General features: G+C 43.4%; 1 protein-coding gene across 1 annotated transcript; it reads right to left on the bottom strand.

Moving 5' to 3' along the window:
- Positions 1-8542: 8542 nt before the first annotated feature.
- On the bottom strand, positions 8543-13443 carry LOC143768889 (germ cell nuclear acidic protein-like). The gene is made up of 9 exons (XM_077257507.1): positions 13310-13443; positions 12843-12930; positions 12142-12190; positions 11983-12053; positions 11538-11580; positions 11297-11441; positions 10719-10848; positions 9539-9746; positions 8543-8702 (listed from the first exon to the last, which is right to left on the bottom strand). The coding sequence occupies exons 1-9, from the start codon at positions 13388-13390 to the stop codon at positions 8624-8626; spliced, it is 894 nt and encodes a 297-aa protein (XP_077113622.1). The 5' UTR covers positions 13391-13443; the 3' UTR covers positions 8543-8623.
- Between the last annotated feature and the right edge of the window lie 378 nt (positions 13444-13821).

Here is a 13821-nt window from a genome sequence, read left to right as displayed (position 1 = left end):
CAAAAAGCGGACTTAGCTGATATAACTGGAACCAGGATCAGTAGACAAGAGCACAGCAGACTAGCTCTGATAACTACGTTGCCAGGCATTGAACTGAAGGTCCAGGGAGCTTAAATAGCAACACCCTTAACTAACGACCCAGGTGCGGATAAAAGGAATGACAGAAAAACCAGAGTCAAAAAACTAGTAACCACTAGAGGGAGCAAAAAGTAAATTCACAACATCTGCCTATACTGCAGCCTTCCTCTCTTCCTGAATGGCTCTGTGTTCACCTGTTTCAAATGGATCTTCAGAGTGTAGCTACAGGTTTGAATAATCTCGCCACAAAGGTACAAAATTTGCAAGATTTTGTTGTTCATGCACCTATGTCTGAGCCTAGAATTCCTTTGCCTGAATTCTTCTCGGGGAATAGATCTCACTTTCAAAATTTTAAAAATAATTGCAAATTGTTTTTGTCCCTGAAGTCTCGCTCTGCCGGAGACCCTGCACAGCAGGTCAGGATTGTAATTTCCTTGCTCCGGGGCGACCCTCAAGACTGGGCTTTTGCATTGGCACCAGGGGATCCTGCGTTGCTCAATGTGGATGCGTTTTTTCTGGCCTTGGGGTTGCTTTATGAGGAACCTCATTTAGAGCTTCAGGCGGAAAAGGCCTTGATGTCCTTGTCTCAGGGGCAAGATGAAGCTGAAATATACTGCCAAAAATTCCGCAAATGGTCTGTGCTTACTCAGTGGAATGAGTGCGCCCTGGCGGCGATTTTCAGAGAAGGTCTCTCTGATGCCATTAAGGATGTTATGGTGGGGTTCCCTGTGCCTGCGAGTCTGAATGAGTCCATGACGATGGCTATTCAGATCGATAGGCGTCTGCGGGAGCGCAAACCTGTGCACCATTTGGCGGTGTCTACTGAGAAAACGCCAGAAAATATGCAATGTGATAGAATTCTGTCCAGAAGCGAGCGGCAGAATTTTAGACGAAAAAATGGGTTGTGCTTCTATTGTGGTGATTCAACTCATGTTATATCAGCATGCTTTAAGCGTACTAAGAAGCCTGACAAGTCTGTTTCAATTAGCACTTTACAGTCTAAGTTTATTCTATCTGTGACCCTGATTTGTTCTTTGTCATCTATTACCGCGGACGCCTATGTCGACTCTGGCGCTGCTTTGAGTCTTATGGATTGGTCCTTTGCCAAACGCTGTGGGTATGATTTGGAGCCATTGGAGGCTCCGATACCTCTGAAAGGGATTGACTCCACCCCATTGGCTAGTAATAAACCACAATACTGGACACAAGTGACTATGCGTGTTAATCCGGATCACCAGGAGGTTATTCGCTTTCTGGTGCTGTATAATCTACATGATGTTTTGGTGCTGGGATTGCCATGGCTGCAATCTCATAACCCAGTCCTCGACTGGAGAGCTATGTCTGTGTTAAGCTGGGGATGTAAAGGAACTCATGGGGACGTACCTTTGGTTTCCATTTCATCATCTATTCCCTCTGAGATTCCTGAATTCTTGTCTGACTTTCGTGACGTTTTTGAAGAACCCAAGGTTGGTTCACTACCTCCGCACCGGGAGTGCGATTGTGCCATAGACTTGATCCCGGGTAGTAAATACCCTAAGGGTCGTTTATTTAATCTGTCTGTGCCTGAACATGCTGCTATGCGAGAATATATAAAGGAGTCCTTGGAAAAGGGACATATTCGTCCTTCGTCATCTCCCTTAGGAGCCGGTTTTTTCTTTGTGTCTAAGAAAGACGGCTCTTTGAGGCCGTGTATTGATTATCGACTTTTGAATAAAATCACGGTTAAATATCAATATCCGTTACCACTGCTTACTGATTTGTTTGCTCGTATAAAGGGGGCCAAGTGGTTCTCTAAGATTGATCTCCGTGGGGCGTATAATTTGGTGCGAATCAAGCAGGGGGATGAGTGGAAAACCGCATTTAATACGCCCGAGGGCCATTTTGAGTATTTGGTGATGCCTTTTGGTCTTTCAAATGCCCCTTCAGTCTTCCAGTCCTTTATGCATGACATTTTCCGCGATTATTTGGATAAATTTATGATTGTGTATCTGGATGATATTCTGATTTTTTCGGATGACTGGGACTCTCATGTCCAGCAGGTCAGGAGGGTTTTTCAGGTTTTGCGGTCTAATTCCTTGTGTGTGAAGGGTTCTAAGTGTGTTTTTGGGGTTCAGAAGATTTCCTTCTTGGGATACATTTTTTCCCCCTCTTCCATCGAGATGGATCCTGTCAAGGTTCAGGCTATTGGTGATTGGACGCAACCCTCTTCTCTTAAGAGTCTTCAGAAATTTTTGAGCTTTGCTAACTTTTATCGTCGATTTATTGCTGGTTTTTCTGATGTTGTAAAACCATTGACTGATTTGACTAAGAAGGGTGCTGATGTTGCTGATTGGTCCCCTGATGCTGTGGAGGCCTTTCGGGAGCTCAAGCGCCGCTTTTCTTCCGCCCCAGTGTTGCGTCAGCCTGATGTTGCTCTTCCTTTTCAGGTTGAGGTCGACGCTTCTGAAATCGGAGCTGGGGCGGTGTTGTCGCAGAGAAGTTCCGACTGCTCCGTGATGAGACCTTGTGCTTTTTTTTCCCGTAAATTTTCGCCCGCTGAGCGGAATTATGATATTGGGAATCGGGAGCTTTTGGCCATGAAGTGGGCTTTTGAGGAGAGGCGTCACTGGCTTGAGGGGGCCAGACATCAGGTGGTGGTATTGACTGACCACAAAAATTTAATTTACCTTGAGTCTGCCAGGCGCCTGAATCCTAGACAAGCGCGCTGGTCGTTGTTTTTCTCTCGGTTTAATTTTGTGGTGTCTTACCTACCGGGTTCTAAGAATGTTAAGGCGGATGCCCTTTCTAGGAGTTTTGAGCCTGACTCCCCTGGTAATTCTGAGCCCACAGGTATCCTTAAAGATGGAGTGATATTGTCTGCCGTTTCTCCAGACCTGCGGCGGGCCTTGCAGGAGTTTCAGGCGGATAGACCTGATCGTTGCCCACCTGGTAGACTGTTTGTTCCTGATGATTGGACCAGTAGAGTCATCTCTGAGGTTCATTCTTCTGCGTTGGCAGGTCATCCTGGAATCTTTGGTACCAGGGATTTGGTGGCAAGGTCCTTCTGGTGGCCTTCCCTGTCACGAGATGTGCGAGGCTTTGTGCAGTCTTGTGACGTTTGTGCTCGGGCCAAGCCTTGTTGTTCTCGGGCTAGTGGATTGTTGTTACCCTTGCCTATCCCGAAGAGGCCTTGGACGCACATCTCGATGGATTTTATTTCGGATCTGCCTGTTTCTCAGAAGATGTCTGTCATCTGGGTGGTGTGTGACCGTTTCTCTAAGATGGTCCATCTGGTTCCCTTGCCTAAGTTGCCTTCTTCTTCCGAGTTGGTTCCTCTGTTTTTTCAAAATGTTGTTCGTTTGCATGGTATTCCGGAGAATATCGTTTCTGACAGAGGGACCCAATTCGTGTCTAGATTTTGGCGGGCATTCTGTGCTAGGATGGGCATAGATTTGTCTTTTTCGTCTGCTTTCCATCCTCAGACTAATGGCCAGACCGAGCGGACTAATCAGACCTTGGAGACATATTTGAGGTGTTTTGTGTCTGCGGATCAGGATGATTGGGTTGCTTTTTTGCCTTTGGCGGAGTTCGCCCTCAATAATCGGGCCAGCTCTGCCACCTTGGTGTCCCCGTTTTTCTGTAATTCGGGGTTTCATCCTCGATTTTCCTCCGGTCAAGTGGAATCTTCGGATTGTCCTGGAGTGGATGCTGTGGTGGAGAGGTTGCATCAGATTTGGGGGCAGGTGGTGGACAATTTGAAGTTGTCCCAGGAGAAGACTCAGCTTTTTGCCAACCGCCGTCGTCGTGTTGGTCCTCGGCTTTGTGTTGGGGACTTGGTGTGGTTGTCTTCTCGTTTTGTCCCTATGAGGGTTTCTTCTCCTAAGTTTAAGCCTCGGTTCATCGGCCCGTACAAGATATTGGAGATTCTTAACCCTGTGTCCTTCCGTTTGGACCTCCCTGCATCCTTTTCGATTCATAATGTTTTTCATCGGTCATTGTTGCGCAGGTATGAGGTACCAGCTGTGCCTTCCGTTGAGCCTCCTGCTCCGGTGTTGGTTGAGGGTGAGTTGGAGTACGTTGTGGAAAAGATCTTGGACTCTCGTGTTTCCAGACGGAAACTCCAGTATCTGGTCAAATGGAAGGGATACGGTCAGGAGGATAATTCTTGGGTCACTGCCTCTGATGTTCATGCCTCCGATCTTGTCCGTGCCTTTCATAGGGCTCATCCTGATCGCCCTGGTGGTTCTGGTGAGGGTTCGGTGCCCCCTCCTTGAGGGGGGGGTACTGTTGTGAAATTGGATTCTGGGCTCCCCCGGTGGCCACTTGTGGAATTTAACTTGTGTGCATCATCCCCTCTGTTCACCTGCTCCTATCAGGATGTGGGAGTCGCTATATAACCTTGCTCCTCTGTCAGTTTCATGCCGGTCAACAATGTAATCAGTAGCCTTTCTGTGCATGTTCCTGCTACTAGACAACTCCCAGCTAAGTTGGACTTTTGTCCTTGTGTGTTTTTGCATTTTGTTCCTGTTCACAGCTGCTGTTTCGTTACTGTGTCTGGAAAGCTCTTGTGAGCGGAAATTGCCACTCTGGTGTTATGAGTTAATGCTAGAGTCTTAAAGTAATTTCTGGATGGTGTTTTGATAGGGTTTTCTGCTGACCATGAAAGTGCCCTTTCTGTCTTCATGCTATCTAGTAAGCGGACCTCGATTTTGCTAAACCTATTTTCATACTACGTTTGTCATTTCATCTAAAATCACCGCCAATATATGTGGGGGCCTCTGTCTGCCTTTTGGGAAAATTTCTCTAGAGGTGAGCCAGGACTGTCTTTTCCTCTGCTAGGATTAGGTAGTTCTCCGGCTGGCGCTGGGCATCTAGGGATAAAAAAACGTAGGCATGCTACCCGGCCACTTCTAGTTGTGCGGCAGGTTTAGTTCATGGTCAGTATAGTTTCCATCTTCCAAGAGCTAGTTCTCATATATGCTGGGCTATGTTCTCTCGCCATTGAGAATCATGACAGGCGGCCATGTTGCCGGGACGCGGACCAATCACAGCAAGCCGTGACGTAATTTCGTCACGGCTTGCTGTGATTGGTCCGCGTCCCGGCAACATGGCCGCCCTGACCAATCACAAGCCGGGACCTCACGTAACCAAGTAAAAGCGCGAATTTTAAACAAACAACGCTGCCGGTTCCCTCGCTGAGGTCCCGGCTGCGTCGGACAGGTGAGTATAGCAATATTTTTTATTTTAATTCTTTCTTTTACACATTATTATGGTTCCCAGGGCCTGAAGGAGAGTTTCCTCTCCTTCAGACCCTGGGAACCATCAGGAATACCGTCCGATACCTGAGTCCCATTGACTTGTATTGGTATCGGGTATCGGTATCGGATTGGATCCGATACTTTGCCGGTATCGGCCGATACTTTCCGATACCGATACTTTCAAGTATCGGACGGTATCGCTCAACACTACTGTTTGATTTCTTCTTGTAATAAGCTGATAATGCTTATAACTTCACAATTGACCATTTTTTGTTCAAAATAAAAAAAAAAAGGTTGAAAACTCTGCTGTGCATAATAATTTGGAACATGCATTTTGAGTGTTTATTTTTTTTTTTAAATATACTGTTTTCATAGGCAGTTTGTTCCAAAACATTGCAATTATACTAGAATAGTAGATGACTGGAAAATAACAATGATTGCAATTCAGATAGGTAAATTAGAGAAAATATGAGGAAATATTATTTGCATAATAATTTGGAACACAGTGTATTTTGTTCTAGAGTTAAATATACAGTATTTGCAAGTAGCTGAACAGTGGGCACCAAGAATCACAGTTACTGGTGAGCCTTGGCCCATCCAGTCCGACACTGGTGATGTCTGATGCCGAGTTACTCAACGCTGGGAAGCTCTATAAAAGCTCTGTGTCCACCTGCTAGGAGGTGATAGAAATCTATGATCTGTGCCACCCTGATGTTGTTGCCCAGCTGTGTGAATATTTTTTGAAGTTGGGGGGAGAATGGTAAAATTGTAGAGCACCAGGTTGAGAGACTGAGGAGTTACTCTTATAAATAAATGATAAGTTTTCTGTTTGCCTTCTGGAATTGGTGAGCTCTAATCATCATGAGATTAGTGGGAAAGCAATGAATCAGGTTGTTTAATACTTCATTCAGCTCAGATGTTAAACTTAATTTTTTTAATGCTTTGCATATACAGTGACATCAGGGTCATACTGGCCCACCAGAGAACCGGAGGATTCCCCGCTGGGCCCAGGCACTGACATCTGCTGGCATACTAGCCAGCAGCTGCCTAAGGCTCTCACTGCTCTAAAGGCCCCAGCCAGTGGCTATGGGGCCCCTGGGTCAAAGGGGCCTGCCCTGTGCCAGTGGAGCAGCAGCGGGTGACAAGAAGCCACGTCCATCCCCACTGCTAAAGAGAATATTCATGCTTCTCCACACCCCCATGGGCATGGAGAGGAGTGAATACCATTTCACTTTAGTAGCAGGCAGCATCATCCACAGGCTACAGCTAACACTGCCCGCATGTAAAGCACCATCACCACTGCACCACTCTCTCACACTCACACACAAAGCACCGCACCACATACACACACGCATGCAGACAGACACACAGCACCACTCACCTCTCGCAGCACATCCCGGCATCCTGCTTCCTGCCCGGCGCTTCCTGTCTGAGACAGCACAGCTGGATGACGTCATCATTCAGCGCGCGGCTGTTTCAGACAGAAAGCTGCTGTGAGGAAGAGGCTGCCGGGATGTGCTGCAAGAGGTGAGTGGTGCTCTGTGTCTGTCGGCATGCGTGTGCGTGTGTGTCTGTATGTGGTGTGATGCGGTGCTTTTGTGTGTGAGAATGAGAGAGTGGTGCAGTGGCGTGTGTATAAATGTGGTGCGGTCCTTTGTGTGTGTGTGAGTGAGAGAAAGTGTTGCTGTGCTGTGTGTGTGCGTATTGGAGATGTCTGTATTGGAGATTGGCAATGATGGGGTGGTGGGGAAGGAAGATGGGGTGGTGGGGAAGGAGGCAATGATGGAGGTGGTGAAATGGGCAATGATAGGGTGGTGGGGAAGATGGCCATGATGGTTGAGGTAGAAAGGACAATGATTGCGATGGGGGGAGGCAATGATGGAGGTGTTGAAATGGGCAATGATGGGGTGTTGAAATAGGCAATGATAGGGGTGGTGGGAGAGAAAACAATGATGGTTGTGGTATAAAGGACATTGATGGTAATGGTGGAAAAGACAATGGTGGTGGTGGAATGGGCAATGATGTGGGTTGTGGGGGAGAAGGCAATGATGGAGATGGCAGAAAGAGAAATGATAGGGGTCGTGGGGAAGAAGGCAATGATGGGGATGGAGGGGGAGAAAAATGATGGAGTTGGAGAGGGGCTGCATTATACCCTATAAGGAGGGCTGCATTATACTTTATGAGGGGGCTAAATTATATTCTGTGGGGAGGACTGCATTATTCTCTCAGGGGACTACATTATATTCTGGGGGCTACATCATACTATATGAGGGGGCTACAGTATACTCTATGGGGGGGCTACATTATATTCTGTGATGGGGCTGCATTATTCTCTCAGGGAACTACATTATATTCTGGGGGGCTACATCATACTATATGAGGGTGTGCAGCATTATGTCCTATGAGGGTGCTACAGTATACTCTATGGGGGGCTGCATTATACTATATGAGGGGGCTGCATTATACCCTATGAGGGTGCTACATTATATTCTATGGTGGGGACTGCATTATACCTTATGAGGGGGTTGCATTATATTTTGTGGCGTGCTGCATTATATTCTATGAGGTGGGCTGTATTATTTTCTATGAGAGTGGGCTGCATTATATTCTATGAGAGGGGGCTGCATTATATTCTTTGAGGGGGCTACATTATTTTATGAGTGGGGCTGCATTATATTCTATGAGGGAGGCTACATTATATTCTATGAGGGGGCTCCATTATATTCTATGAGGGAGGCTACATTATATTCTATGGGGGGCTACATTATATTCTATGAGGGGGCTACATTATATTCTATGAGGGGGCTACCCCAACCCCTGCTACATAATTAAGATGTGTACTACCTTATATTATACCTTGACCACAATTGGTGGTCTTGTATTTATTTTTATGAAGCTACAGTACATAGTGGGCCCGAAGAATGACTTTCTCTGATGGGTCCAAGGTGCTCCAGTCCAACGCTGAGGGTCATCATGTTACACATTGTTGCTCACAATCTGCTTCCCTATCTGAATGTCTTTGGAGTGTGTGAGGAAACCAGAGAACCCGGAGGAAACCCACGCAAACATGGGCTGAACATACAAACGCCTTGTAGATGTTGTTTTTGGTGAGATTGGAACCAAGGACCACAGAGCTGCAAGGCTGCAGTTCTAACCACTGAGCCACCGTACTGCCCCAAACTTGATTTAAGTAAGTTGATTCTGTTACAACATATTAAATCCTCCCTTGTTCAGTCTTTTATTGTACAGTAAGGAGAGCATTTTTCCTTGACTCTTCACCCTGGATTACTCTTGTTGCTGTAACGTATTTACATGGTGGCCAGTTGTAATCGGCCACCACAGCGGAGGCAATATTTGTTATCAGGTAATTTTCTAAAACGCCCGAATCTAGGAAGATAGAAATAATATTGGTTAACAGACTGGCCAGAATGTTGGTTGGTAACATGAATTGTATCAAAATGAACAAATTGTAGCAATGCATTAATAATAGGCCCTAGCATACAAAATATAAAATGTAGAATCCTTAAAGGGGTGCTCCACTACTAGGATTAAACATTTTTAATAAAAATGTTTGGCCGTCATAAAATAATAAAGCTCATACTCACCTACCATGCTGGCGCCGGTCCCACGGTGTCAGCACTCACTCTCCCCGGGGCTCTCATACGGTGTTGTAACGGGCTTCAGCTGATCTCGGACTTCCTCTTCCTGTTCAGTTCCATAGGAGGTGAGGACAGTGACTCCAGCACTGATTGGGCATCAGTGTTACACGTCACAACACCACACAAGGCCACGGGGAGAGCGAGTGCCGACACCATGGGAACGGTGCAAGCACAGGAGGTGAGTATGAGCTTTATTATTTTATCAGGGCCAAGAAAGGAGTATGAGAAGTTATCCAGGTAGTGGACAACTTCTTTAACCCTACTGCTTCCAGACATTAGTCTACACATATACTAGTAAAATATAAAAGCACAATACCAACAGAACAACACTGGTGTCATTCCACAGTGATTGTGTTTCATGAAAAATATTTAGAATTGAGAGTCCTTAGTGGTTGCTACCTTTTAATGGCTAACTGAAAAGATGGTAGCAAATTGCAAGCTTTCGAGACTACTCCGGTCTCTTCATCAGGCACAGACTAAAGCGAATTCTGAAGAATCACATATTTACACACAACACAGCACAGAACTGTGTTTCATGAGAAATTGAATGATCGATTGACTTACCTGTTATCACATAAAGTGCATTGATAGTTGAAGTTGTAGTTTATGGTATAGTTGTGATAGATCTCCACCTGTGGCAGCTCAGGGTGGATATAACTAACTCTTTTTGCATACGCCTGCCACAATGGACCATGGTTGTCACCCTGTTCACCATCAATCAACCAGCATGCAACATGACACATTTCGTGTGCAAGTGTGGATCTTAATCGTTCTGAAAATAAAAGTGTTTATACAGACATGAGAAAAACTAAGTGCACCCTGTTTGAATTCTTTGCTTTTACATATCAGGACATAATAAAACAAATCTGGCCCTTAGAAGATATCCAAGGCAGGGAAATACGACCTCAGATAAGCAAAACCGCATAATTATTTATTTATCAAAAACTGTGTGAAAAGTTAAGTATAACATTAAAATCAATATTTTGCAAAGGAAGTAGGAGCTGCCAGCTTTCTGCCATGAGGCAAGTCTAGAGCAATTACAGATACCACTTAGAGCCCTGGGAGCAGTGGCTGTGAAAACCCTGCAGCACCGACTGACAGCCACACTGAAATGTGCACTGTAGAGCTGGCTGTCAGTCACTGGTGGGATATGGTTACCGCTGCTGCTCTCAGTACTGTGAGTGGTGACTGTAATTGCTCTGAGTGTGACGGCATCACTAAAAGCCGGTGGCTCCCGGGTAAAGTAAAATTCATTTTCTCCTAGGTGTCGCACTTTCAGTAAAGAGGCCTGTTAGCTCCATAATGTTATTAGCCTACATATTGATCCTATATCATGAGGCTAATACAACTATCAAACCTGATAGGTCCCCTTAAAATCTATATTATAGGCAGAACACATGTCTTTCAATTCCCCTATTAATTCCTATTAAAGCAGCAAAGGTGTTCTAAATATTTCACATACAGGATTTGCATGTTGGCCTACTTTTTGACAAAAAATGTTGCAGTGTTATTTATCATGAGTTCTTTTTGAGGTTGTGTTTACCTAATTTTAAGACACTCTGATGCCCAATTATTTTTTATTTTGAATTTTACATCGAATTCAAAGAGGGTGTACTCATTTCTTATCATGAATGAATGTACAATGAGTATAAAACATGTATTACAGCACAAGTAGCATCTTTTTACCATGTACATACGTTATTTTATAAAGATGCTGTAAGTGATGTAGTAATATCAAACCTACCGGCAGAATCCAAGACTTTAACGGAAAGTTCTATCATGGACTTATGTTGGTTATTATCCACAATGTTAGAGGTCTGAGCAGATGTTTTGGTCAGCCTGTTATTCCACACGATTTTTATTTTTGTTGGAAGCTAAAAGGGGGAAATAAATTCCATTATATCTGTAAACTCTTAGGTGCCAATCTAACAAAGAACCCAACTATCATGTAATTTACATTACTGGTCTCCATATATGAGGCATGGGGTATTTTGAGAAGTCCAAGTTGTGATAGCAACAATAAATATAAACTTAATCTAAAATATCCAGATGTCAACTAAATTATTTTATTTATAAGAGTAAAAAATCCATTGAACTTCACGCCAAAAATTGAGAATCTCTATGTCTATGCATGGTGGATCTCATGTAAGGTCTCCACTCAATCCATAGATAAGATGGTTTTCCTGACATTTTAAATAATGATATTTCAGAGCAGTGACAAGAGGGTTATGGGCTCTCTAGAAAGCCAAAGACACTTTTCTTGAACATAATTGTGGGAGGATGGATAAATCTTGTATAACCCAGATACTATTGATAGGATACCTTACTCCCGAAGATGGTGATATTATACAGTTCGTACAAGAGTTCCACAAGCTCCACTTTATTCTCCTGGAAATTGGTCACGTATTTGGAACCTGGTGATACGATGCCTTCCAGGAATAAGCCAGGGATTTTGCACATTGGCAAACTGGAAAAAATAAGGAATTATCTATAAATTCACAGGAAACATTTCTTTCTTAATTCATGGTTTTATATAATGATCAATATGTTCAATGCAACTCACCTGTCCTCACTATCGGAGCTCTCCGCACTATCAGATGAATCATCTGTGCAAAAATATGAAAGAGTGAAAAGACTTTTCTAAGTTTTAGGCTCAAAATTGATGATTTTGCTAATGAGACATGTCAGTATATGGGTCCATACTAGAGGGATCAAACCAGAGCAGAATATGTCGCTGATCAGACTATGGTAGCTTTCATAGGTTTTAATGGAGATGTGGGAGCAATTGTATAGGACTCTACTTATGTCTTCATGACTTACAGTAAAACTTAAGCAAATTCATTGCACTGCTGTAAGAAATTCTATAGGGACAACAGTAGCCATAAGTCAAGATGGCAATCAAGTATTTTGCCAAAATGTAAATGTCCATGGCCTGAGACAGCACAGAAAACGAAGAATTGTTCTTTATACAAAAACATACACCAGAACTTTATCTAGAAATTACTTACTTGTATTTGTGGAACTTTCTCCTTCATTAAAATCCTCATTATCACTAATGATAATGGTGTCATCATCGGTTCTGTGAAATAAATGTAAGAAAATATGAGTCCACCATTAATAATTTATCCTCATGAAGTATCTAGTAAGAGATAAGATGTCTGTCCTACCTGGTGGTATTCTTCAAATCACTAATATCTAAAGATAGTACTTTCAGATCTGTGGAAGCAAAAAAACATACATCTCTTTTTAGAATATTGTATTAGTAATGATGGACAGGATGGCAGCCAAGATGGAAGACATTATTACTGGATGGGGCAGAACAGGGGACATTATTGCAGGATAAGAGCAGTATGATGGACATTAATACTGGATAGAGGTCAGGATTTGGGGATGTTATTACAGGATGGCAGCCAACATAGAGGACAATATTACAGGATGGTGTTAAGATGGGGGACATTATTGCAGGATGGTAGCCAAGATGAGGGGAATTATTACAAGATGGGGCCAAGATGGAGTACATTATGACAAGAAAGGGGTGAGGAATACATCATTACATGATGAGGGACATTTGTTCAGGACAGAGGACAGCATTATAGGATGGAGGCCAGGACGGTGAGATTATTACAGGATGGGAGCTAGAACAGCAGACATTATTACAGAGGCCTGTATATCTGACCAATATGCTTCTGATGTAAGACCTCTAAGTTGTATCCCATGGCCCTTTGGACTCTAATTACACCGCTGCTCATTACCATAGATATACAATATAAATATATCCAAACCCTTACTAAAATGTGCACGGAAGCTGCACCCAATGATGACCACAATGACAGCTATCAATATATCAGACCCTTTTCTGACACAGTACCTGGTTTATTCGATGATGAACTGGAATCCAAGCCACTGGTGTCATTCAGGCTTGGGGACCTGGGAACTGGCCTCTTCCTTGGATGAGACTGGAATAGTATCAAACATATCAAATAAAATCAGTAAATATGAATATGCCCAATTTATAATCTTATCCCATATTCCTGTTTTGCATTTAGACGCCTATATAAATGTGTTCACCATTGGCCTTTGCTTATTTCATGTCCAGAGTATGACAGATGTAGGAAATACTTGTGATTAGGATATGAATATGGAAGGTGATGACATTTACTGGTCTTCATACAATATTTTTATGTATCCTGTACATGGACAAATTGTCACAAGTACCAAACCTGAGGGCAATCTTTACCCTGCAAACTAATCCAACCCATCACCCCATTGTAGCTCTTTGGGATTTTTTAGCCTAAGTGTATTCTAATTAGTTAACAATGTAAAATTGGAAATTACCTGATGGAAGTCTTCATCATCATGACTGTCCTCGCTGTCAGAAAAAACAATTATTCGCTTAAAGCGCTTTTTTTTAAACATATTTGAAAAACTCAAGAACTCACTGAAAACACTCCTCTCTCCACAAACTCCTACAAACACCCTCAACGGAACTTTGGATGACGGCGTGTTCTGTAGCGTTCTGTCCTTTGTGACATCATTAGAATGACATTTTTCTTTTATTTTCTGCTAACACTTTATTTAAATATGTATTCAAAACAATGAACAAAAAGAAAACCAGGTAAAAAGAACAATCCCTCTAATTTTCCCGATCCCACACATTTCCAATTATTAGGAAAAATAAACATAACCAACATTAAAAAAACACACACTAATAGATTGGCAGAATCCTTATCCCTCTTACCCCAAGGGAATAAAAAAGAGTGCAGGTAACACAGCGCTGCTGAAGAATCGAAAGAATCCAGGGAATCCTTACAAAGACTTTTCTTGAGATTCATAAAAAAAACAGGACT

This window comes from Ranitomeya variabilis, chromosome 4 (assembly GCF_051348905.1).
Source record: "Ranitomeya variabilis isolate aRanVar5 chromosome 4, aRanVar5.hap1, whole genome shotgun sequence".
In the NCBI taxonomy this organism is placed as follows: Eukaryota; Metazoa; Chordata; class Amphibia; order Anura; family Dendrobatidae; genus Ranitomeya; species Ranitomeya variabilis.
The sequence above is the reverse complement of the archived record's forward strand: the minus strand, read 5'-3'. Positions and strand labels throughout refer to the sequence as shown.

Coding starts and splice junctions, on each gene's coding strand:
- LOC143768889 (XM_077257507.1), bottom strand. CDS start 13,390: ATGTTTAAAAAAAAGCGCTTTAAGCGAATAATTGTTTTTTCTGACAGC. Junction 12,191..12,842: donor TTCATCATCGAATAAACCAG/GTACTGTGTCAG, acceptor TTGCTTCCACAG/ATCTGAAAGTACTATCTTTA. Junction 11,581..11,982: donor AGAAAGTTCCACAAATACAA/GTAAGTAATTTC, acceptor ATTTTTGCACAG/ATGATTCATCTGATAGTGCG.